Raw genomic sequence first — 26,955 nt, forward strand, 5'->3', positions numbered from 1 at the left:
TCCAAGAACTGTGGGGCAATTACAATTAACATATGTATAATAAGAATACAAGTAGAACAAAGCAAGAGAACAGACTATTTAGAGTAATGATGGCTGAGAATTCCCCCAAATTAATGTCAGACGCCAACCCACAGATCCAGGGAGGTCAGAGAACACCAAACAGGATAAAAACAGAAAAAGAGTAGAAGACAAAAAGAAACAAAAAACAAGGGAAATTATAGAAACAGTTATAAATATGGTAAATATTAATCCAGCTGTATCAATAATTACTTTAAATGTGAGTGGTCTAAATACACCAATAAAGAGACAAAGCCTATCAGACTGGATTTAAAAAAATCATGACCCAACTATATGCTGCCTACAAGAAAACCACTTTAATTATAAAGACACATATAGATTCAAAGTAAAGGGATAGAGAAAGCTATGTCATACTAACACTAATCAAAAGAAAGCTAGATTAGCTATATTAATTTCAGATAAAACATACTTCAGAGCAAGAAAATCAGGGATAAAGAGGGGGACTACATAATGATAAAGGGGCCGATTCTTCAAGAACACATAACAATCCTAAATGTGCACATACCTAACAATAAAGCATCAATGTGAAGCAAAAACTGATAGAACTGCAAAGAGAAATAGATGAATCTACTATTATAGTTGGAGATTCCAACACCCTCTATCAGAAATAGACAGATCGAGTAGGCAGAAAACCAGTAAGGACATGATTGAACTTAACAGCACCATCAATCAACTGGATCTAATGGACATCTTCACATTGCTTCATCCAACAACAGCAGAATACACACTCTCCTCAAGCTCACATACACACCATGAGAGACAAACCACAGCAGAATACACACTCTCCTCAAGCTCACAACATTCACTATGATAGACCACATTCTGGGCCATAAACATACCTTAACCAATTCAAAAGAACAGAAACTATACAACATCTGCTCTCAGACCACAATGGAATTTCCTCAAAAGACACAATCAGCTAAAACTCACATAAGGAAAAACAGACAATCTGAATAGGCCTGTGATCTATTAAAGAATTTGAATCAGTAATTAATAACCTTCCAAAACAGAGGGTGCCAGGTCCAGAAAGGTTCACTAGTGAATTCTACCAAACATTTAAGAAAGAAATTATACTAGTTCTCCATAATTTCTTCCAGAAAAAAGAAACAGAGAAAATACTTCCTAACCTGTTCTATGAGGCCAGAATTACTGCAGTATCAAAACCAGATAAAGACATCACAAGAAAGGAAAACTATAGACAATATCTCTCATGAATATAGATGCAAAAGTTCTAAACAAAATATTAGCAAATCAAATCCAACAACATATAAAAAGAATTGTGAATTATACACCATGACCAAGTGTGATTTATCCCAGATGTGCAAGACTGATTCAACATTTAAAAATCAATTAATGTAATCCATCACATAAACAGGCTAAAGAAGAAAAATCATATGATCATTATCAATAAGTGCAGAAAAAGCATTTGAGAAAATCTAACATCCACTCATTACAAAAACTATCAGCAAAGCAAGAATAACGAGAGGCTTCCTGAACGTGATTAAGAACGTTTACAAAAAACTTACAGCTAACATCACACTTAATGGTAAGAAACGACATACTTTCCCCCTAGGATCACGAACGAGGCAAGGATGTCCCTCCCCTCTCACCACTATTATTAACATCATACTGAAAGTCTTAAACTAATGCAATGGGACAAGGGAAGGAAATAAAAGGTATACAGATTGGGAAGGAAGGAATAAAACTGTCTTTGTTGACAGATGACCACTCTGACTGGGGAACAAAGCAGGAATGTGACTCTGGAGATCTCTGAATCCAAGTAAGGTAAACATGGTGACATGAGTCTGTCTACCTACTACTGCACAACACAGGCTTCTCACTAGATAGAGGAGGAAACAGAGAGAAGAGTAACTTGCTAAGCACATTCAGGGCACACTGGCAAATACGAGTTTAGCCTGGGCTTAGTCAGACGGGTAACCTAAACTTCAGATCCCCAAAACTACAGTGTGTGCTGGGCAGCTCCACAGAGAAACATACACTTATTCTGAAAAGTTTTCTATGTCATCATTTCATAAGGTTGACATAGAAAGGGGGGAAGTAGTAAAATAAAAGTTTATATTGGTTTCCCCAATCTCTACAGAGCTGGGATTCCCCTTCTGACAATTAGAACACTTTCAGAATAAATAAGCAGCACATCTAACTGCTGGCTCATACTTAGCTTGTCATCAGTGAACATTCTGGAATGTTTCCATGGATCTGCTGTTAGCTGAGGCCTTTCCATCCTCTTATCTACTCATGTAAACCAAATGCAGACACTTCCTAACATTTATCAGTATTAAATTTCATCTATTCTCACACTTTCTGATTTCAAAACTTACTACAAAGTCAGAATAATTTTAAAAGTGTGGTATTGGTAGAAAGACAGACATATAGACCAATGGGATAAAACAGAGAGCCCAAGAATAAACCCTCACATATACGGTCAAATTATTTTCAACAAGGGTACCAAGACCATTCAATGAGGAAAGGATAGTCTTTTCAACAAATGGTGCTGGGAAAACTGGATATCCACAGGCAAAAGAATGGAGTTTGGACCTTTAACAGTATATACAAAGATTAACTCAAAATGGGACAAAGACTTAAATGTAAGACCTAAAACTATAAAAACTCTTTTAGAAGAAAACATTGGACAAAAGCTTCATGACACTGGGTTTAGCAAGGATTTCTTGGATATGACGCTAAAATCATAGGCAACAAAAGAAAAAAAATCAATAAATTGGACTTCACCAAAATTAAAAACTTGTGTGCATCAAAAGATACAATCAACAGAGTGAAAAGACAACCCACAGAATGGGGAAAAAATATTTCTAATCAAGTATCTGAGAAGGGATTAATACCCAGACTATATAAAGAACCCTTACAACTCAACAACAAAGAACCCAAACAACCCAATTCAAAAACGGGCAAATGACTTGAATAGACATTTCTCCAAAGAAGATTCACAGATGGCCAGTAAGCATATGAAAAGATTCCCAACATCACTAGCTATGCAAAGGAAATGCAAATCAAAACCACAATGAGATATCATGTCACACCCACTAGGATGGCTATTTTAAAAAGGGAAAATAACAAATGTTGACAAGGATATGAAGAAATTGGAATCTTGTGCATCGTTGATGGGAATGTAAAATGGTGCAGCCACTGTGGAAAACAGTATGGTGGTTCCTCACAAAAATGAAAACACAAAATTAGCATATAATCCAGCAATTCCACTTCTGGGTATAAATGAAAGTAAGGACTTGAAAAGATATTTGTATATCCATGTTCATAGCAGCATAATTCACAATCGACAAAAGGTAGAAATAATCCATATGTTCATCAATACATAAACGGATAAACAAAATGTGGTTTATACATACAATGGAATATCATTCAGCCCTAAAAAGGGAGGAAATTCTGACACATGCTACAACGAGGAACAAACTTGAGGATATTGTGCTAAGTAAAATAAGCCAGTCACAAGGACAAATATTGTATGACTCCATTTATACCTAGAGGAGTCAAATCATAGAGACAGAAAGCAGAGCAGTAGTTCCTAGGGGCTGGGGGAGGGGAATGGGGAGTCATTGTTTAATGGGTACAGAGTTTCAGTTTGGGCTGATAAAAGTTCTGGAGATGGATGATATTGATGGTTGTACAACAGTGTGAACTTACTTACTGCCACTAACCTGTAGACTTGAAAATGGTCAAGATGGTAAATTTTATGTTATATACATTTTACCACAACGACAAAAAATTTATCTTACTAGCTTTATTCAATAATTTCATTCGTTATCCCTCCTAGCTTTGTATCATTCAAAAATATTATTTTGTGTTTTCAGACAAATGAGTAATAAAAAGTATTGACTAAGATGGGGTCATATGTCAAATGCTTTGATGAAACAAAAGGACTCTGGTATGATGTCTACGAGGTTGGGTAAGCAATGTTACCAGTATTATCTATCTTTAGTGTTATCGAAAATCTGACCACAGTGCTTCAGGCTCACAGATCTCCAAAGAGGATTCTACTTTCTTCATATGGAGATGAGCCCTCACTCATTTGAGATTTGATTTTTTTCCCTGTAAAATATTTATATGAGTAACACAACTTTTATCAATAAAGAAAAATTACACCTCTATCCTTGTCAAAATTCTGGATGGGACAAAGTACGCCTCCTGGACAGCTCTCAAATTGGCCTCCCCGTCTGGCCTGGGTGAACACACTCGGTCCCCTGGTGTCCCCTGGCCAACACTGAGTGCCACCCACAGCAAAGCCATGACCAGCCCACACCCACCATGGGCTGCCCTGATGAACTAGCCACAGCGAGTCACAGCTAAAAGAGAGACAACTGCGATGAAATGGTGACAGAGCAAGGGGACATTTGACCAGCCGGTCATCAGCTCAATTAGCTCTGGTATTAGTGAGACAGATGACATGGCGAGGCGGCCTCTCGTGCACCCCTCATCCGACGGTGCCATCCATCCCGCCCACACCCTCCCTGCCGGGGGCATCACTGCTTCATTAGGCATCTCGTTTTGGGGGTTGGGTGGGGGAGGAGGCTCTAAACAGAAACTTCTAAAAATAATTTTTGACAAGATGCAGTAGAAGTCCATTTTTATACTGATCCCAAATCAGCCTCCCCATAACTTCCATTTATTGGCCTTGGTTGAAATTTTTCTCATGGTGGAGTCTGGGCCCTGAGAAGGAAGGAACAGCACTCTGAGATTTGGGAAGGGGCTATCTGGGTACATGCCCTTGAGAACCTCAGTCCTCAAATTCTTCTGAACAATCTGGGCCTGCAGAGGTGGCCTATCCTCCCTTGTTGGAAGATAGAAGACCTCCATCCTACCCCCTGCCCCCACTTGCTCGAAAATGACACACAGGCTTCAAATGAGACGGGCATCTCACAAGGTAATACTTGCTCTTCTCAAAGTCTGTCCTGTCTGCCCCTCCTGGCTATAAGGCCCCCTGCAGGACTGCCTAACAGTACTGCAGAGCTGGGGAGTGTGCCTGGGAGAGGATCCCAAGGTGCTGGGTCAGGAGGATGGACTGCTAGGCTGCATGAGAGTTTGTCTTTACTGGGCCATGCCCCATGGTGCAGCATCTAACACCCTGAAAAGAGGTCCAGAGACCATTCTAACATGCCGCTGGTAGGCTCTTAGATATTCAGCAAAAGTGACGGCTCGAATTAGACAAAGTAGAGATTGCAGAACTGTCACAGCAAACTGGGTAGAGGTACCAAACGGCTCAGGGAAGTGGGCATACTGGAACGGATCTACACCACATGTACTCACCATCAAATTGGTATTAACTGATCAACACATAAATGCACATATAAGAATAACATCTATTGGATGTTGGGCAGGGGGGAGGGGGGAGGAGGGAGGAGGAGACGGGTATTTGCATACACAAAGAGTGCAATGCGCACCACCCGAAGGATGGACATATTTGAAACTCAGACTTAGGGGGGCGAGGGGGGGGCAAGGGCAACATACGTAACCTAAACATCTGTACCCCCATAATATGCTGAAATAAAAAAAAAAAAAACGAAAGGAAAACCCACCAGTAGCCCATGTCTCATAGGAGGACTTGAATGGCACCCCACCTACCATGGCACTAATGAATACACAGAGGGGGCGTGAGCATCACCAAGCTCCTCTCTGCTGGCCAGCTCCCACGGGAAGCTAACTGCTGGCCGTGCTCGTACAGAACTGGGGTCCCCAGGAGCAAGGGGGTAACAGGACCCTGGAAGAGCAGAAGCCAGGGAGCAGCAATGCCCTGCCTGACGCAGGGGTGGGTTTGACGGGTTTGGTCCTGTAACAGGCAGCAAGGTCCACACAGCAGCGGTGGGAGCCTGGGATCTACAGAGACGGCTCAGGATAGATGGGAGCCAACAAGGGCACTGCTCAGTGTCTATAAACGAGACCAAAATCAAATAAGCACAAGGCTAAGGTCAGCTTCTGCAATGGAAAGTATCAATCCCTGACTCAGTTTCCAGTCCTGAAGCAGCTCTTAGACCCAGAAACACTGACTGAAGCAGAGGCCAAGCCTGCATGCGAACAGATCTGCGACACTGAAGTGAGCGCACACCACAGTGTTGACCCAGCTCTTCCAGAAGGGACTTCATTTACCTGGGGAAAAGTGCCTTGGGAACTAAAAGTCTTCGAAGATTTTTGGCATAGAGGGTCTGAGATGACGCTGATAGGTAGGGACCCAAATTGCCAACAAGGGCCTCTGCAGAGCAGGAACAGAAAGGACTCAGCTGATACATGGAGCCCAGGGCCAGGTCTACCTCAAAGCGTGTCCGTCAGGTCAAGAATCAACTGGTGGTCACTGCCCACTTCCTGAATATACAGACATAATATATACTAGGAACAAACGTATTGTAGTTTGCAGACTCCTTACATTGGTCCTTTGACCTGTAGAATAAGAGGTATTCAAGTATTATATTAATAGAAAAGGCCATTTGGAAGCCACTAAAACTGATCCCAGCTCCCCACCCCTGGCCAAAGTAGTAAATCAAAAACAGTATCATTTCCCAGTGGAAAAGCAGAGATCAGTGCTGCTCTGAAAGACTTAGTGACGCCGAGAGGGTGGTCCCCATTGCAGGCCCTGCCTGGCTTCTGCAGAAACTGGGTGGATTGTGGCCAATGACAGTGGACTGCTACAAACTAAACTAAACGGAATCTTTATTCGAATCCATAAACACACTCTTAGATACAAGGTTTGTGGCCACTGCCACAGTAAATGCTTCTTTCCCAAACCGATCAGGAACCGCTCACATCCACACGGGAATGGACAACAGAGCACATTCACATTCAAGTCCTGGTCTTGCCCCAGGACTGTGCTGACAGCCTCAGCTGCAGGAACAGGTGGCCCAGGCCCACCCCGCCCAGCAAACCGTACTACAGCCTGTCCCTTAGCTTACACCTTCGGCCTCAGAAAGGGTTCCCAATATACAGCCGACAAAGGGGAGAGCCCAAGTTTGGTCCACGTACTTGGGGACAAGCCACTGCACGACAGCCCTTCACAGCAACAGACCTGCCAGCAGGATACCAATTCTGTGGCCCTGATAAGGCATCATCCCTTGAGGAGACCAATTAGCTCCTCCACAGCCAATTGAATACGTCGGGACTCCTTGAACGTGCAGTAGGAAACATTTTTTCCTGGTGAGGATTGGCATGTGCTCCAGGTACGAGCTGGCCTCTCCTGCCTGCAGCATCTGCCAGCCCACTCTCCAAGGGCTCATGCAGTGTCTGATTTCTGATGTGGGATGGCACATAACATCACTTTGAATCAAGAGACTCACTCATGCTAAAGGAGGTACAGCAAGAGGCACATGACAATGGAATTCAATGGTCCTACAAAATACCTGACTGTACCAGAGCTGCCAGCTTAGACAGAGTTGTGGAATGGCTTCTAAAAGGCACAGCTACAGGACCAGCTGGGAGGTGACACACTGAAAGGATGCCCCCTCTCCTTCAGGGTGCAGTATACATCTAAACCAATAGTCACTGTGTGGTGCTGTGTCCCCAGTGGGTAGAATGGGACCTCACGACCCACTGAAGTATCAGGGGCTGAAGTTCTAGAAAGGTTTCCAGAAATTATGACCAAATGACTTTGGAGAAGCTGAGTCTAGATGGAATGAACTTAAAGTGAGAAACTTGGATTGGGAAGCACAGGGCAGAGTGTGTCCCACTCAGACCCCCCAACCAGCTGCTCTGAGTGTGGGCAGATAAACCCCCAGCTGCTTCCGTGTTCACAGAGCTGCCACGTTCCAGGCTTTAGAGCATTGACAGGTTGGAAGTCACCCCTGAGCCTGCAATTCTCATGCATCTCCTCCCTCTGCCCTGCCCTGCCTGCTTCACTCTGTCCCGAGCACGCTCTTGACAGATCAGTAGAACACGATCTCCAGTTTCAGGCTCTGCTGCTAGAGAACCAACCCAAGACAACTACAAACAAAAAGACAAATCACAAACTTGGAAAAACATGTGCAACTAACTTCACAGCAAAGGGCTAACTTATGTGACATACTGAGAGCTACTGCACACACGTAAGTAAAGAAGCAACAACCCAATAGAAAAAAATGGGCAATGGGGCCGGGTGTGGTGGCTCACACCTGTAACCCTAGCTCTCTAGAAGGTCAAGCTGGGAGGATCGCTTGAGGTCAGGAGCTCAAGACCAGCCTGAGCAAGTGAAAGATCCCATCTGTACAAAAACCAGAAAAAATTAGCCAGGCGTGGTGGTGCACACCGATAGTCCCAGGTACTCGGGAGGCTGAGGCAGGAGGACTGCTTGAGCCCAGGAGTTTGAGGTTGCTATGAGTTGAGATGACACCACTGCACTCTACCCTAGCTGGGTGAAAGAATGAGAGAGACCCTGTCTCAAAAAGAAAGAAAAAGGCAATGGATCTAGAAAGATAATTTGAAAGAGAGCCAACTCTTTACCATTTGAAAAGATACTCAACGTCCCTTATGCAGCAGTCCCCAACCTTTTTGGCACCAGGGACTGGTTTCATGGAAGACAATTTTTCCACGGATGGCTGGTGGGGGCGGGGGTGCAGGGGGGCAGGCGGTGTCGTGAGCAATGGGGAGCGGCTGCAAATACAGATGAAGCTTCACTCTCTCGCCTGCCCACCACCACTCACCTCCTACTCTGCGCTCCCCCTACCCGTTCCTAGTATCCTAGAAGACAATTTTTGCATGGACACGGGGATGGGGGTGTGGGGGGGAGGCAGAGCTCTGTGGCCCAGTCCCTAACAGGCCACAGGGGTTGGGGACCGCGGCTTATAAGTACAAACTGTAATGAGAAAACATTTTACAACTATCAGATTGGCAAATGTCAAAAAGTTTGAATACACATAGTATTGTTCCTCAGAGTGTAGATAAACAAGTACAGTTGTCTCTCAGTACCTTTAGGGGATTGGTTCCAGGACCCCCCCAAAGATACCAAAAAGTGCAGATGATCTCAAGTCCTCATATAAAATGGCATAGTATTTACATATAACCCAAACTCATCCTCCCTTGCGACAGTCATGGATCCCTTAACAGGCATGCAATCTGGGAACAGCAGCCTTGGGCAATCTCACTGCCGACTGAACATCACAGAGTGCACTTACACAAACCTACATGGTACAACCTACCACGCACCTAGGCTATATGGCCCAGCCTGTTGCTCCCCGGCTACAACCTGCACAGCATGTTAGCGTACTGAGTACTGTAGGCAGCTGTCACATGATGGTATCTGTGTGTCTAAACATGGAAAAGGTAACGTGTTGTGCTACAGCATTACAAAGGCTTCATCACTAGGGGACAGGAATTTTCAGCTCTATTATAATCTTACGGAACCACCACCAAACATGCAGTCTTGTCATTGACTACAACATCTTACGTGGCACATGAATGTACTTTAAATCATCTCTAGATTGCTTATAATACCTAAGACAATGTAAATATTATATAAACAGTTCTTATACTGTATTTTTAAATTTGTATTATTTGTTACTGTTGTACTGTTATTTTTTATTGGTTTTATTTTTCTGAATATTTTCAATCCACGGTTGGTTCAGTCCACAGATGTAGAGCCCGCAGAGATGGAGGGTCGATTGCAGTCTCATAGACTACCAATGGTACGCATCAGTTTAAATCCTCTAGGAGGAGCAATTTGGAAATGTCCATCAAATTAAAAAGTAACCTAGCCTTACAGGACCCAGAAATTCCACTTCTGTAATTTATCCTATAGTTATAGTAAAAAGTGTATAACAGTTGAAAACAAATTAAATAGGTATTAATAGGTCATTGGTTAAATAAAATATGGTATAGCTATGCAGTGGAATAGTATGCAGCCATTAAAATGGATGAGGCAGCTTTATATGTCCTAATGTAAACACTCTCTGAGATAAATGAGGACATATTGTTGAGGACAAAATGCAATGAGGCAAACAGTGTAATCATCTGGGAAACAAATGCACATGTACGCTTATACATGGATAGACTATCTGTGTAAGATCACACAAGAATCTGGTGTCAGCAATTCCTTCCATGGAGAGAGGTCATGACATCTTTTTACCAAGAATCCCTCTGTACCATTTGAATTTCGCACCATGCACATAAATTACATATTCAACTAAATGATTTTTAAATAGTAATAAATCTAACCAATAAGCTTCTAGTGATTAATAACCCATGGCCTCTTCCAGGACTGAAACCATGCAGCAAGCCTGGTGTGAGTCCACTCACAGTCAGCAGGCACCTGCGGGCCTGCGGCAGGCCCTGTGCTGCACAGCTCTCCTGGGGCAAACGTCAGTGCGTGACAGAAACTGTGGGAAGAATGCTTCTACTGCATGAAGGTTTTGTGAGGATTAAATGAGAAAAATGTATTCAAAATGCTAAACGGTGCCGCTGCACAGAGTAAGCATTCCAAAAATAGAAGCTACTATTAAGTTCTTCTCAACTTTATTTTATTAATGTTCACTCTAAATGCAAAATGTTTTCCATAGAGAACCACACTGGAGTATGTGGGACTAAAGGCTTCCTCACCACTGGTGGATTCTGCTGTTGTCATCACTGCTTTTATTTTATCAAAGTAATAAATGTACAAATAAATGCAAGAAGGCAAACAGTCCAAAAAATTCTGTAACAATCTCCTGTGCCAACCGGGACAAGCCTATAAACCACGTCTGAGAGGCAGCCGTGCTCGAGTCTTCTGCTTCTTCTGGCGTCTAGGGCCATTTTTCTAAATAATGGGTTTATATTGCTATTGCTTGATTTATCAATTTAAGGCTTGCATTTATTGACTATCTATTGACTTCCAATTATATAACCACTCCCACTTCCCCTTCCTTTTTTCTTACTATTGAGATAACTTTTTATTTAATCATTACTTAGTGCTTAAATCATTTTGTTATCTATATTCTATCGCACTGATGTGCCAAGTAGTAGTGAAATTATAATTCTGTTCATACACAATCTTTTCTTTCTTTATAATTAAACTTCCTTTATTCTAAGATAATTGTAAATTCACATGCTATTGTAAGAGATAATACCAGGAGATCCATTACTCCTTTTACCGTATTACCCCCAAAGGGAACGTCTTGTAGAGCTGTAGCGCATCGCACCAAGACACGGACATTGACATAGTTGAGACTCAGAACTCGATGACACAAGGATCCCTCCCGTTGCCCTTACACAGGACATCCACTGTCCCCCACCCCTAGCACACCCCGATCTGTTCTCCATTTCAGTAACTGTGTCATTTCAAGGCTGTTACATAAAGGGAATCATACAGGATAGAACCTTCTGGAATGGCTTTGTCAGTCAGCATAATTCTCTGGAGAGCCACCCAGGTTACTGTGTGTGTCAGTAGTTCACTCCTTTTCGTTACTGAGTAGTCTTCCATGGTACGGACGGACCTCATTTTGTTTAACCCTTTGCCCACTGAAGGACGATGATTGGGGTTGTTCCCAGTTTGGGGCTATTATGAATAAAACTGCTTTGAATATTCATACACAGGTTTTCATGTGAACATAAATTTTCATTTCCCTGGGATAAATGCCTAGGAGCACAATCACCGACTTGTCTGATATTAATAGTTGGATGTTGAGTTTTAATGAAAACCGCCAAACTGTTTTCCAGTGATGGTACCATTTACATTCCCACCAGCAAAAGTATGAAGGGTCCAGTTCCTCCACATCCTCACCAGCATTTCGTATTCTTTTTATTTTAACCAATTAGGTGTGTAGTGACAGCTCATTGTGGTCTTAATCTGCATTTCCCTGATGGCCAACGATGCTGAACTTTTCATGTGCTTTTTGCCACCTGTATATCCTCTTCAGTGAAATGTCTCATCCTGTCTTTTGCCCATGTTCTAATTGGATTGTTTGCTTTTTTATCGTTGAGTTTTGAGAGTTCTTTCCACATTCTAGATACTAGCCCTTTGTCAGATACGTGGTTTACAAATATTTCCTCTCAGTCTGTACCTTACTTTTCATCCTCTTTTGTAGAGCAAAAGTTTCAAATTTTGATGAAGTCCAGGTAGTTTATCAGTTTTTCCTTTTATGGATTGTGCTTTCAGTGTCATGTCTAAGAACTCTTCGCCTAGCCCTACATCTTGAAGATTTTCCAGTTTTTTTTTCCCCTAGAAGTGTTGCACTTTTACATTTAAGCCCATGATCCATTTTGAGTTAATTTTTGTACAAGGTGTGAGGTTTAAGGCAAGGTTCAAGTTTTCCCTGTGGATGTACAATCGCTCCAGCACCATGTGTTGAAAGGCTATCCTTTCTCCACTGAACTGCTTTTGCATCTTTGTCAAGAATCGGCTGGGCATATTTCCATGGGTCTGTTTCTGGACTCACAATTCTGCTACCCTGATCCCTGTGCCAGTCCCTCTGCAGGTACCACACAGTCTTGACTGCAGTAGCAATACAATATATCTTGAAATCAGGCAGCCTGTTTCTTCTCATTTTATTCTTCTTTTCCAAAAATTGTTTTAGCTATTCTACTTATTTTGCCTTCTATATAAATCTTAGAAATCATCGTGTTTATATCTACAAAAAAATCTTGCTGGGATTTTGACAGGAATTATATCATTCACATTTAATAGTTAGAGAGCTATTCAAGTTATCTATTTCCTATCTATTTCATATGGGTGATCTGTGGTAGGAGGTTGTGCTTTTCAAGGAGGTGATACATTTATATCAACTTGGGGAGAACTGACATATTAACTAGGTTGCGTCGTCCAATCCATGAGCATGGTATGTCTTTCCATTTACTCAGATCTTTGATCTCTTTCATCAGTGTTATGTAGTTTTCAGCATACAAATCTTATACATGTTTTATAAAATTTATACTTACGTTTCATTTTTAAGCAATTATAAATGGTAGTGTATTTTTAATTGTGGTGTCCACATATTCATTATTTACATACATATCTTATTTTTCTGAGTTTTAAATCAGGAATGGGTGCTGAATTTTGTCAAATAATTTTTCTGCCATCAATTATTATAATCGTGATTTTTCTTCCTTAGCTTGTTGATATGATGGATTACATTTTCAAATATTAAGCCAGTCTTGTATCCTTGGAATAAACTCCACTTGATCCGTGTACAATTCTTTTTATACAATGCTGAATTCTATTAGCTAATTTATTTTTTTTTTTAAAAAAAACAGAGTCTCCCTGTTGCTTCAGCTAGAGTGCGCTGGCGTCATCATAGCTCACTGCAACCTCAAACTCCCAGGCTCAAGTGATCCTCCTGCCTCAGCCTCTCAAATATCTGTGACTACAGGTGCGCACCACCATGCCTGGCTAATTTTTTCTATTTTCAGTAGATACAGGGTCTTGCTCTTACTCAGGCTGGTCTTGAACTCCTGACCTCAAGCAATCCTCCAACCTTGGCCTCCCAGAGTGTTAGGATTACAGGCATGAGCCACCGTGCCTGGCCTAGTTAATGTTTTTCTAAGGAGTTTTGTGTCTGTGTTGATGTCTGTAATTTCTTTTTGTTTTGCACTGTTTTGTTCTGGTTTTGGTATAAGGGTAATATTGCCCTCACAAAATGAGTCAGAAAGTGTTTCCTCCCCTTCCTGTTTTTCTGGAGGAGACAATATAAAATTGGTGTTAATTCTTTAAATGTTTGATAGATGAATTAATGCCTTTTGCAACAATCTGGATGGAACTGGAGACCATTATCCTAAGTGAAGTATCTAAAGAATAAAAAAACAAACACCACATGTACTTGCTATTAAATTGTAACTAACTGAGGAGCACACATGTGCACAGAGGTAAGTAAAACTCAGTAGAAATCAAGCAGCGGGGAGGAAAGCCAGGGGGAGGGTAGAAAACCTACCTAACAGACACAATGAACACTATTTGGGTGATGGGCACACTCACAGCTGTGACTCAAGCATTACAAAAGCGATCCATGTAACCATAAACATTTGTACACCCTTAATATTTTGAAATAAATAAATAAATGTTTGATAGAATGCTCCAGTGAAACCATCTGGGCCTGGAGATTTATGGGAGTTTTCAAATCAGATACTGAATTTCTTTAACAGTTACACGGTATTCAAATGATCTATTTTATATTAGATGACCTGTAGGAGTGCATGCTTTTCAAGGAATTGGTCCACTGTGTGTGTGTAGAGTTGCTTGTATTCTCTCATTATCTTTTTGATACTGCAGAGTCTCTCAGAACTTGCAGAGTATTGTGCCACTTCCTTCTGGTCCCCATTGTTTCTGATGAGAAATCTGCTATCGTTCTAATTGTTTTCCCCTATGAGTAAAAGTATTTTTCTTGCAGCTTGTAAGACTTTTTTCTTTGTCTTTACTTTTCGGAAGTTCTACTATGATGTATCTTAGTGTGGATTTCTTTGGGTTTATCCTGTTTGGGGTTTGCTCAGCTTTTTGAATCTCTAAGTTTGTCTCCTGCCAAATTAGAGCCATGTAGACATTTCAGCCTTTATATCTTTGAAAAGTTTTTCAGCCCTGCCCTCTTTCTCTCTCCCTCCAGGACTCTGATGATACAAATGTGAGAAAATTTAATCTAGTCCCTCGGAGGGTAAAAAGCACCACCTATTTACCACCAGGTGAGGATCAAAGGTCGGATTCCCCGCTTGGCCTCCAGTGACACACCCGTGGGGGCCTCCTCTTTACTGCTGGACGTGGTGGGAGCTCCGGCTCTCTGTGCAGCCTCCACTCACAGTTCCCTGCCTGGGAGAGGTAGGAGGGCCTAATTACTGCTCCCCCACATCTCCACTGACATCCCAGAACCACCTAAGGTTCCTCAGGGGTTTGTTACTGCCTAGGAGGGATAAAAGTCTGTGCTCCCGACTCAGTCTTCTCTGAAGGAGGAAGTGGCCCCCACTTGGCCTTTGCTGGCAGACGCAGAGGTAGAGCCACAGTTTTATCTGCCGTGTTTGGCTGGTGCTCAGTAGTTATTGTCTAAACATTTTCTGTCTTGCTAGCCTGCCCATTTCCTCTCCTCTGGGGTTGTTCTCTGGGTCCTGAGGTCCCTGGCTGGTCTGCCTTCTCTCTACCTTTCAGAGTCTTCTTATATGACTGCATATATAATGTCTGGGCATTTTATTTGTGCTTAACTGGAAAAACAGGGAAAAGTACATCTATTCCGTCTTCCCAGAAATGGAAATACCCAATCTTCAAGTTTTAATTTTTCATGGTTTCTGATGGAGCCCCCTCAATTTGCTTTGTGTGCTACATGCTCCTCTAATTCCTGAGCAGCCTCGCAATACATCCTTCTACCCAAACATATCATCTGCGATTCCCTCTCCCCCAGCTTTTGTGGCTTGTTTCTTAGATTCTCGTCCTAGGACTTTGCTTTTCTACCATCCTGGGAATTATCTCTGTTCTTTTCTGTGCTACCCCCTTGAGCTCCGAACCCACGTTTTCCTTCTTCTTGGTTTGCCCGAGTGTTTGGATGCAGAACATCCTCCAATAACTGCCAGTGCAGGTTTATAGAGCTGACTTTCTAGTCATCATGATGGGACCCTTTCAGTGAGGAGAGTCGTGTCCATCGGTTAATTCTGCAAAATGTTCTCGCTCTACTGTGTTAATAATTTCCTCTTACCCTCTCCTCTATGCTTTCTTCTTGTGAATCAGATGCCAAACCTCATGGATCGATCCTCGAATTTCCTCTTTTTCTCTTTTTCACCTTTTGTTTACTAACTTTCTTAGTCTTTTATTATTTTTTCTGGGAGATTTTCTTTATCTTTCAACCCTCCATTCAATTTTTTAAGATACATAGTTAACATAACGTACTTTTAATCCCAAAAGTTCTTCCCTTCACCTTTTTCTTTAAAGTAGAATCTTGTCATGTCATCAACAATATTTCCTCTTATTTTTCTGAAAATATTATACATTTTACAATTCCTTCCTCTATTTTCTTCATTGTTGCTGTTTCAGTGGTGTTTATTTTTTGTGTTTGTCTTGGGTTCTATCTTTAGGCTGAAAGTTTACCTCAAATGTGTACTTATCCTCAGCTACCTATGTTTGAAAAGAGACTCTGAAAAGCAGACAGAAGCTGGTGCCTGGCAGGAATCCCAACCATCAGGCTTTATTTAGGCTGGTTGGATGGTAACCCCCAGGGCTAGAATGGGCTGCCCAACTTCCCCACCAAGCACCCTTCCAAGGAGCCTCTGTGGGAAATGCCCAGTTACAGGCATTCTGTTAGCTTGACAGAGAAAGGGATTGGGAATTCTCACCATTCCACATACAGGCTTTGACTTAACCTCCTGTCTTCAGTCTGGGTCTTCCCCTACCCACCCTGGTGCCAGGTGTCTTCATATCCAAAGCTCCCCACCTCCCAGTGGGGTGGGGGTGGGCTAACCATCTGGCTGGGCCAAGTGAGAGTGGAAACCCCTACAGAACATTCAGACAGCCCCATGCCCCTCCTGAGCCTCCTGGACTCCTGATGGGACGCAGGTCTGGCTGCATAAGCTCTTGGTTATCTCACCTTCACTGGTTTCCTTCTCCCAAGTTTACGAATCACCCTCACCCATTACTGTCTTCCTTCCCATTCTCTCTGACCTCGTGGGTTTATACCTTCTTATGCATTTACTTTTGTTTTAGGCAAGGGACTAAAAATCAACTCACGCACATCACATGACCGATGCATAGTATTCTAGGCACAGGCGTTTGAGACACAACAAAGGCCTCAAATTCATGGTCTGAATCAGGACCCAGGTCCTAGGCTGTGGCTGTGACACTCGCAACAGGCCATGGCCCTGACCAAGTAACTCTCTGCATCCGCAAACTAGAGGAGACATGTGTTTTCTCCCAGCCCTACGACCCTCTTCTGGTGAAGCAGCACATGCTACCCACACAGCTGGGCCCTAAAGAGAAAGAAGGTGGCATGCTGCTATAGAAAGAACCAGAAACTAAGGTTAGAAGACATGAATCTGAGTTTTTGGTTTTCCGGTTATTAGATATTAGATACATCACCATAGGCAAGACAATTCATGGGATAATCGACTAAGGTATTTATGTGGCAGTGTCTTATAGACTCAGAGTGTTTGATGGACACAAGCATGATCTTTGCTGTCGTTTGGCAGGCGCGCCCTGCGGCCCATGACGACTTACCTTCACCTCCTTCTCAATATAGTCGCTCAGCAGTCTGTCTGGCTCGACGCGCTCAGGCAATGACAACACCACAGTGTGCAGAGGGCGCCTCTCTGTCACCTTCTCATGGGCTTTCTTATCTCTACTCTTTTCACCTTTTAGGAATACTCGTTTAAATGGCGACACAATTCCAGGCTGCAGGCAGAAATGGCAATGATTGGAGTTCATTATTTACAAATGCTTTGTGTGGTACCTATGGCTAACAAACAGAAGCAGCCAAAACTATTACCACCGTCCCCATGCACACAGGGGTGGGCAACTGCCGGACTGGGAGAGAGGTGCTAAGAACACACAGCCTGAGGGACCTGGGTTCCGTAGCCAGCATGCAGGCCGGTGGGGTGGGCCTGGGCGGCCACGCGGTCTCTGGCATGGAGGGCCTTGTTCCTAACCTATTCCTACGACACGTAGAAGTGGGATAACGGCGAGAAGGCAACAGAAAGGGGGAAATTCCCCAGAAGACAAAACATGACATTACTCCAACTCTTTCTGGTTCTGCTGGGACCCTTCATTTCCGAGAACTCTTGAGAAGGCAGGTGGGAGGTGTGGCCAGTGCTGGCACCAACAGGTCAAGCACGTTCTGCAGAAGCACGTTTCTCAGTGGCACACGTGCTTTTTCTGTGATCCCTTCTCCTCGACAGGCACCCCCCGTGGCTGAGTGCTGACATTTCGAATGTCAAGCACCAACGAAGATCAACGAGGGAGAAGCCTTGATTAGCAGCGGGCCAGCCCCTAACCCTGATAACCTCACACCCACGCGGCATCTAAGGAGGGTTCTGAAGGCCAAGCCAACCAGCAAAGCCAATTTAAAGAGCAAGAGAGTGAGGATGACAGAGAGCCTCGCCTCCCTTCCCAACGACTCTGTCACAAAGCGATCCCACGCCGTGATGACAGACCACGCCGCCATCCCTGTTTCCAGTCACCCCAAGGAACGCGAACCAGAGAGAAGCAGACACTGACCTGCGGCCTCAGCAGGGAGGCCTGCGAAGGCCGGGTTGTGACCTAAGTCAGAGCGAGAACTTATTTCCCCACTATTTTTTCCGTCACTCTCGACAGTAACTCAGGGAGATGATGATGCTCCTTCCGCAGCTCACCCGCCAGGACCCAGTGACCCAGCGCCCAGACGGCAACTGGGACCCCCACAGCAGGCCAAGCTCAGAACCCCCCCTCCATCACCAGACACTTACAGAAACAAACCAAATATATACACATAAATCACCATTAAAAACTCTCATTTCTGTCTCTTGCCTGCATATGGGAAATCCAGCTATATACCAAATCCAACATAAAATGGTGTCACAGAACCTGTGGTCCCATGAGGACGCCTCGACAAACCCATCAATCTCACAGATGGACGATAATGGCAAGGGCTGAGCCATTCAGTGACCGCTCCTGACGAAGGCAGGAGCTGGTCGCCCAGCGGCTCCCAGCAGACCCTGCAGCTGTCCCCGTAACCGGGCTGGGGTCCGCCCCTGCCCTGCACAGCCCCTCCCCACCACCTACAAACACTCAGCCCTCCAGCATTCGAGGGAAAAGTAAATAACCAAACAAAGCCCATCCCAAATCAAACAAATCCTCGCAAAGCAAGACTCTGACATTTTTCCTGACTCTGCTGCCTCCTGACAGCCGAGGCTCCTCAGCTCCACACCTCACCTTTACGTACTTAGCCCTTTCATATCTGGGTTTATTCCATTGATCCATTAAAACAGATACAGGATCAGGAGGCTCTTTCAATAAAAACAAAGTAACGCAACAAAAAATCTAAGCTTCCAGAGGAGTGCACTATCTGGCATTGTGCCTCCATGCCTCTGTCCCTCTGTCCCCTGGGCTCCCTGCACCTCATGGACCCTTTGCCAGCTCTCCTCCTCCTACTGGTAAATACAATGTCCCTCAGGTCCAAGGCCTGACCTCTGCTCTGGCATGCTCTGGGCTGCACCACTTCCTAAACAAACTGGTTAGCTGAGCTTTCACCATCTGCGAAACAGGTTAATGATCCTTACAGGGTTGCCATGGGAAGTCAATAAAATGACCTAGGTAAAGCTCTGAGCACATATCTGATACATTGTGAGCACGCAAAATATACGTCAACAGTTATTTTTACAACTGGTTTTAACTTGACAATACAATTCATCTCTTTCAAGTGTTGTCATTATATAGATAACACACACACACACACACACACACATATATATATATCAGACTGTCTCCTACACGTCATGACCACAGACTAGATAATAAAGTTGGACTAGCACCCAAGCGCCTAAGCCTTGATTCATGCCTCGGAAAGGTGACAAGCATGTGACCCAGACTTAGAGCCCTATAATCAACTAAAATACTTCCTCTCACATGGGCCAGCTGCACCCATTCCTGCATCTACCTCCTTCACCTGGAATAGTCCTCCCTTAACCTGAAATAGTCTGACCTTGATCTGGAATAATCCTCCCTGTTGAACTAGTATGCCCCCCTTGATCTGGAATGATCTACCTTTGGTCTCGAATAGTCTGCCCTTGACCTGATGTGGTCCCTCCTTGACCTGGAATAGTCTCCCCTTGACAAGTAGTCCCCCACTTTGACCTGGAATTGTACCTCTTTTTTTGGTTTTTTGTTGTTGTTGTTGTTGTTGTTCTTTTTTAGAGGCAGGGCCTTACTGTGTTGCCCAGGCTGGCCTTGAACTCCTAGACTCAAGTGATTCTCCTGCCTCAGCCTCCCAAGTAGGGAGTTCATTCCCCTTAACCACCACCAAGCTTTGGGCTCCAGGACAAGTTTAGACAAGAGGCAGCTGTAGTGTGGGGTTCACGTGGGAGAACTGTGGGAAACAGTCACCTATGACTGGTCAGATAGCCACTTATGGTACACTGTAAGTGGAAAATGACCCTCAAAATTTAGTGATCTAATTTTAGCCATGGAAAAATCACGTTTCATCAGCTCTACCAAAAACAGACCAGGCTTCGCTGACTTGTGATTTCCTCTCCACTGGCACCACCTTCAGTGACCAGATGGCACATGGATTACTCTTTGAATGTGTTACACTTGATCACTCATTTATTCTCCTAGGTCCTATGACAGGCAAGGCCCTGCCCTGGAGGTTATGGAAATACAAAGGCATGTGGCCTGTGAGCCTGGCTTTTAAGAAGCCTACATCTCCACAGACATGGATAATCTCAAATTGGCTAGAGGAAAACAGCTGTCCCTAAACCATTTCTACTTGCACCCGCAAAGCTCACTCCCCCTAAACAGTAACTAGCTGTGGCACAGGCAGTGACTGAGTCCTGAAAACAACAGTGGAGGCAGGCAGCTCAGCTCGGTCTGGTGGATCATCCCGAAGTTACTTGTTACAAAACTAATTACTAATCTACATATGGGAGCAACAGGAAAACAACTGAGACAAAATATTTGCCAAGATCACCTCTCACCAAGAACCTCAAGCCAAATCAACAGGCCCACAAACCTCATGCAACTTACACTGCTATTTTAGTGTTGGTGTACAGGTGATAAAATTATAGTCTGCACACAAAATTATAGTCTGCACTGGGAAGGACCCTGGGGGCCCCTGTCCTGCAATCCCACCCCTAAGGAAAGACCCTCTGCAATTACGCAGTGAGACGCTGTAGGAACTCTTGCAGGGCAAGGAAAGCAGGACAGCCCGCTGTAGATGCCTCTTACGGCCCAAGGGTCAGTTCTTCCCTAGGTTGAGCCCAGCTCTGTCTTCCCCTGACCTTGGCTCGCCGTGTGGCCCTTGCACCCAGCATGGAGCCTGCACAGGGCTGGAGAGCAATAAATGCGGGAACTGCCCACTGATTGGGTGCTACACCAGGCCAGGTCTCTGGGGAGACACTGTGGATGGAGGAGACACAGTCCCTCCCTCGAGGAAGTTAGAGTCAAGCAGAAGAAAAAAGACCAGGGCAGAGTATCAGGAATTAAATCCACAGTAAAAACAGCCAACCAGGGCTGAAGATGCACAGATGCCCCAAATGATCACATTAGTGCTAAATCACCCTGTTCTTAAAGGTGCTACCCTGAGCACCAAGGGACAAGGAGAGGTGACCAATAGATGTCGCCCTTTGACTGCTCACAGACTGGCAGAGGACAGAGCAACCCCATAACACCAAAGGCGTGTCAAAGTACTCTGGAGGAACCCTTGACCTGGGGCTTCAAATCATGACAGTTTAATTCTGTAAACTACTTGGAGGCAGGTGTGTCTCTCCGGCCTTCGCCCTTAGCCCGGAATACAGCAGGCACCACAGGCCTTTTGTTTTTCTACGTCACAAATAATTTTAATTGGTGGATAGGTTTTCCTAGAAAGTGGAATACTGAAGCTGTCGAATAAAGAAGTGCATCCCTGCACATCTGCTGCAGCTGTCCTCTGCGACTGCCACACATGCAGCACAGAGCGAAGGGTGGCTACACCCTCACCGAGGACAGAGCGGCTCTCCACTGCTCCGTAGATGAAACTTAACAAGAGGACACCTCAAGTTTTTGGAACTGAAGTTGCTTTAGAACATGAAAATTTACAGGAAAGCTCTGGTTAAAAAATAAACTGAGAAATAATAAAGAATATTTTGATGCACAGAATCAGGATTCCAGGAAACCATCACGGGTTAACTCACTGGAATGTTCCATAGATTGACAGAGTTTAAAAGGTAGTCTTAGCGCGCATAAGCATCCATTCTTCATTCCACAGTATGTTGAGCGAGCATATTCATCACTACCCAACGATCTTATCACTTTTGAACCTGAGGTACCAAAGGACCAGTTCAGCCCCAGAGGGAGCACCAGGCTAAGTGTGGTTTCTCTCCCATGAGTGCAGTCCCAGCACCAAGGTGGGGTGTGGGATCCATCCCAGCCCAAGTTTTTCCGGAAGAAACTGAGGCTGTGAGGGTTAAAGGGACCGGCCAGGGTCTACGGCACAGAGATAAGAGCTGGGAACACAGAGCCGAGTCATCGCGCAGCACTGTGCAAAGACGTCCCTCCATGTGGAACACACGCTGCCTCTGATGACTGTACACAACTTTCTGAACTCACTCTGCAAAGATCCCTAGATCCTTACAATATTCTTGCAATACTTTCCATCTTAAGCTTAAAACAACTCTTAAAGTTGGAAACCTAAAATGTGGTTCTTAGTTAAAAAACTACAACTAAATCTGGCCTATTTAGAGCTTATGCAGCGAGAGCGCCTGCCTCACACACAGCCAAAGCTTGGGGTCTGGGCAAGGCTAGCCCTCGGCTGCCAACATCGGGTCCCGAGTTTTGTTAGATGGGAAGCTCAACCTCATCAGCTCACTTGGGTGAACAAGCTCTGGAGTAACTGAGTCTACTCAAGAAATCCTCAGAGACTTATAAGTCGAAGCATCTGTTCATTAATTTACAAGGAAAAATGCATCTGCTAAAAGAACCAGCAAAAGCAGAGTCATGAGACAGTGGCCTCTACTTGGGGACCAGCGTAAATAATATAGCTACACCCACCAGCTGGGTTCTCCATGCAAAACACTAAGCTCAGCACCATTCTGGAGAAAGTGCTGAGGAGTCTAAGAAGGAAGAAGAAAACTGAGATGTACTGAGTAGTACCGAACATGTCTCTAGTACAGTGTTAAGGCATTTTCACATGTGCATCTTACTTAATCCTCACAATAAACTACAAGGGGGTTCTAGCTAATTAATAAAACAAGACTACTTCTGAAAAAAGATGTTTAAAGATAAAGGCTCTGGGTGTCCTTAAGTTCAACATTCAGCAAATGTTTCCTGAGTAATCACTACTCGCCAGACACTGGGGCTGTGGGAGCCACCATCCCTGCCCACAGGGGACACAGTCTAAAGAGGGACAGAGGCCAGGTACGGTAGCTCCTGCCTAGAATCCCAGTACTTCAGGAGGCCAAGGTGGGAGGATTGCTTGAAGCCAGAAGTTTGAGACCAGCCTGAGCAACACAGCAAGATCCCATCTCTACAAAAAATAAAAAATTATCCAAGAGTGGTGGCGCACGCCTGCAGTCACAGCTACTCAGAAGGTTGAAGCAGGAGGATCACTTGAGCCCAGGAGTTTGAGGCTGCAGTGAGCTATGATCATGCGGCTGCATTCCAGCATGGGCGACAGACCAAGACCCTATCTCTAAAAAAAATGAACAAAGAGGGAACAAGACAAACAGCAACCACATAGTGATGATCAGGGCCCAGCAGGGATGCAGAATGGCTGGAAGAGGCACCAAACTCAGTGTGTGGGTCTGAAAACACTGCTCAGAGTGGCCCTGCTTCAGCAGAAACCTGGAGCTACACTTCTGTCCAGCTGGACAGTAAGAGGCTACTCCCCCACAGAGCGACACCTGCCACCTCTATAAATCACACTGCCCCGGGTGTGCATCGGAGGCACTGCAACAAATTCCCTTTTACTAGCTCCATGACAGAGCTCCCTCTGGTGACAGCTGTGCTGCAGCACTGCCTATCCCAATTCCAACAATCTTCCAGTACCCCCCGCAGTGCCAGTTGACAGATTAGCTATCTACCTTTAAAAAAAAAAAAAAATTAAGTACTTCAGGGTCCACCAAAGGAAAAAGGACCTTTCCTCGGCGCTACAGAGGTCTAAATAATGAGTGCGACACAGCCTATGCAAGGCCCCATCTCAGAGCTCCGCGAGTTTCAAGGGGAACCGGATCTCCGCTCACTGCTGCCCATTTGCTCTGGTGACAGAACACACAGGCAGCTTAAGGCCTGTAGGAAGCCACAGCAGGGGTGGGCCCGCCCCGCTGGTGGAGTCTTGCACACAGCCCCTGCTCCTGGTACGGGCCTTGTGTAATGAAGCTCCAGGCACGACCCCTCCAGCTATGGGTGCTCTCTGTTGCTTTACCTTTTCCCCTTATCATTTCTCAACTCAGCTCTTGAGTCCCAACTGGCTACAAACCCACAAGAAAATCCCTTTTCCCTGGAAGATGGAAAACCTGTGGCCTCTTATTCTTTGGGTCAAGATGGCTGAAGGCAACAGCCGGGACACCCCGCCTGGACGGGATGGCGCCTCACCCCCACACGCTCCTGACTTGCTTCCAGCACATCGGCCTCCATCAGAAGCCACAGGGTCTCGGACCAGGAGGCCAGTGCATGAACTTCACTTCCACCCCAGCCTCCCAAAGCAGGGTCACAGGAAGTGGGTCACCCTAGCTCACAGTGAGCAAGCCCAGAGAAGCAGCCACAAAAGCTACCCAACCAGGGACCCACACAATCATTCTGGACAGCGGCTTCCACGCAGGATTTGAACCTACCTCATTCTCCATGGAATACCCTGTTTGAAATTCCGTTTGAGGAGGAATTTCTTTGCATGGATTCTGGTTCCTCCCCCTCTGCCCGTAGTTACCGTGCATTCTCTATTCACTTCCGAACTTGTCAAAAAATATGGTCAGATGTTAGCCCTCCCTCCGAAAACACACGAGTGAACAGGAAGACCAGAAACCACAGCTTCCTTATGCAAAGCTCACTGAAGCTGTTTACAGTTTTTCAAACGTTTAAAAAGCAGGCAGCACCCAGAAACTACTGGCAAAATCCAAACAGGCTGCATGCACAAAAAGACACAAAGTAAACCAGTTCATTTTCCTTACCGCGCACAGCATGTGAGCCCCACGGGCAGCCTCTCTGCATTTCCAGCCGAAACTGGGCAGTCGATGAAAGGACATTATTTTGGAGGTCTGACCATTCTGCACATTCAAATGCTAAAGCTAAACATGCAGATAGAGGCTGGGCACAGTGGCTCACACCTGTAATCCTAGTACTCCGGGAGGCCAAGGAGGGAGGATCGCTTGAGCTCAGGAGTTTGAGACCAGCCTGAGCAAGAAACCCCGTCTCTACTAAAAGTAGAAAAATTAGCTGAGCATGGTGGTCTGCACCTGTAGTCCTAGCTACTTGGGAGGCTGAGGCAGGAGGATCGCTTGAGCTCAGGAGTTTGAGGTTGCTGTGAGCTAGGCTGACACTACCACACTCCAGCTTGGGCAATAGAGCGAGACTCTGTCTCAAAAAAACACAAAACCATGCAGGTAGAGAACACTGCTAGGGGCAGCCTTTTCCTGGCAACAATAGGCCATGCTGTCGCTGAAGACCCACGGCACTGAGCACATGGGAGGGTGGAAACGAGACGAGGCCATTCCAGCCACACTGTGCCAAGGCGGCAAGACCTCTACAGGGGCAGCTGCATTTCCAGGTGCAGGGCACACCTGGCTCGAAGGTCCTCAGCCTCCAGGACAGACGAGTTTGAGTCAGCACTTTGAAACTAAACAGTGTGTGCCCCTGAGCAAGCTCAATTTAACTTCTACAGGGTAAATTTTCTAATCTAGAAAAGAAGTTGGACTTGTTGATGGTGAAGGCTCTTAGGACTCTGAAGATTCCAGAATGGTTTGCAGATAGACAGGGCTACTTAATTCAATGTTCTCATTAATCAGAGTGACCCTATATACCCACAGATTAATAAACAAACATAACAATTACAATTTTACCAATATTAGGTTGAACCAAGTCAAAGTGCTGATTTTCAATACTGTTTTGCCTATAAAAATGGCAATTTCATATGGATCAAGTTCATTAACCCATAACAAATAAAGTTTAATATTTCTTGATTCTGAAAAGACTGATTGCTTCAGAATAATAATTTTGTGCTTCACTTATTATTCCATATGCCACAGATATAGAGAGTATAGGAAAGTAGAAAAAGCACTAATAAAGCTGGATTTGTTTGAATCCGTATCTGGTATTAACTGGACTATCACTTTCTCTCTTTAACACCCAGAGCAGAGTCACAACCTCAGATTCCTCCTTTCTAAAAGCTGCCTCTACAGGACAGAACCAGGCGACCCTGACCCCCACACCAGGTCCAAAGGGAAAAAAGCAAACCAGGAGTGAAACGCAGAAAGAGACGCTACTGCTACTCCACTGAGCAGCCCCACCCCTATTTTGGATTCTGGCAGGGGGAACAGGGGAGGCAGCCTTCAGGGAAAACAGACGTGACTAAAAAGGAAACCCACATGCTCTGAACACTAGTCCACACCGTCCTTCCTTCACAAACACAACGATCCCAACAAAGAGCAACTGGGGAGGGACAGATGGGGACACCTAAATGTAGCTGGTGTAGAGACACTTGAGAAGAACTGCATCCATGAAATAAGAACAGGCAGCTATGCAAAAGAGAGAACAGAGAACAATAAAGGTATCTTAGAAATTACAAATACGATCACCAAAATAAAAAGTTCACTAGAATAATAAAATGGCTGTAGCTGAGAGCCCAGTGAGTGATGTGGAGGACAGAGTCATGGGGTTGGCCAACACCTGTCTGCTGCTGACAGCCCCCAGCCGCGAATGTTTTACAAATGAACATTTGCCATCAATCTGATGAGGGGGAGCATCAACCCTGAACCCTGATAAGGGAAAATGTTAGCCCCCAAAAGAATTCCATTCTCAGTAGCAGAACTGTATTATAAAAAATTACAGGCAGGGCACAGTGGCTCACACCTATAATCCCGGCACTTTAGGAAGCCAAGGCAGAAGGATCTCGCTTGAGCCCAGGAGTTTGAGACCAGCCTGAGCAATATAGTGAAACTCCATCTCTACAAAAAATACAAAAATTAGGTGGGCAAAGTGGCACTCACCTGTAGTATCAGCTACTCGGGAGGCTGAGGTGAGAGGATCACTTGAGCCCAGGACATTGAGGTAGCAGTGAACTATGATGATGCCACTGCACTCTAGCCCAGACAATAGAGCAAGACTGTCTCAAAAAAAAAAAAAAA

At 44.7% G+C, this 26,955-nt stretch overlaps 1 protein-coding gene across 3 annotated transcripts in view; it reads right to left on the bottom strand.

The window, feature by feature from the left end:
- Positions 1-26,955, bottom strand: part of CCM2 (cerebral cavernous malformation 2) — a 58,770-nt gene that overhangs the window by 13,270 nt on the left and 18,545 nt on the right. The window contains exons 1-2 of one of the 3 annotated variants that reach the window (XM_012646969.1): positions 24,451-24,582; positions 17,171-17,344 (exon numbers count right to left, since the gene is read on the bottom strand). The exons of 1 other annotated variant lie outside the window; for it this stretch is intronic. In XM_012646969.1, the coding sequence (XP_012502423.1) occupies positions 17,171-17,344; positions 24,451-24,549 (273 nt within the window). In that variant the 5' untranslated portion in view covers positions 24,550-24,582. Of the gene's footprint in view, positions 1-17,170; positions 17,345-24,450; positions 24,583-26,955 lie in introns of those variants that run through there. One more of the 3 variants, XM_012646970.1, reaches the window with a different exon arrangement.

Source organism: Propithecus coquereli, unplaced genomic scaffold, assembly GCF_000956105.1.
Source record: "Propithecus coquereli isolate 6110/MARCELLA unplaced genomic scaffold, Pcoq_1.0 Scaffold252, whole genome shotgun sequence".
In the NCBI taxonomy this organism is placed as follows: Eukaryota; Metazoa; Chordata; class Mammalia; order Primates; family Indriidae; genus Propithecus; species Propithecus coquereli.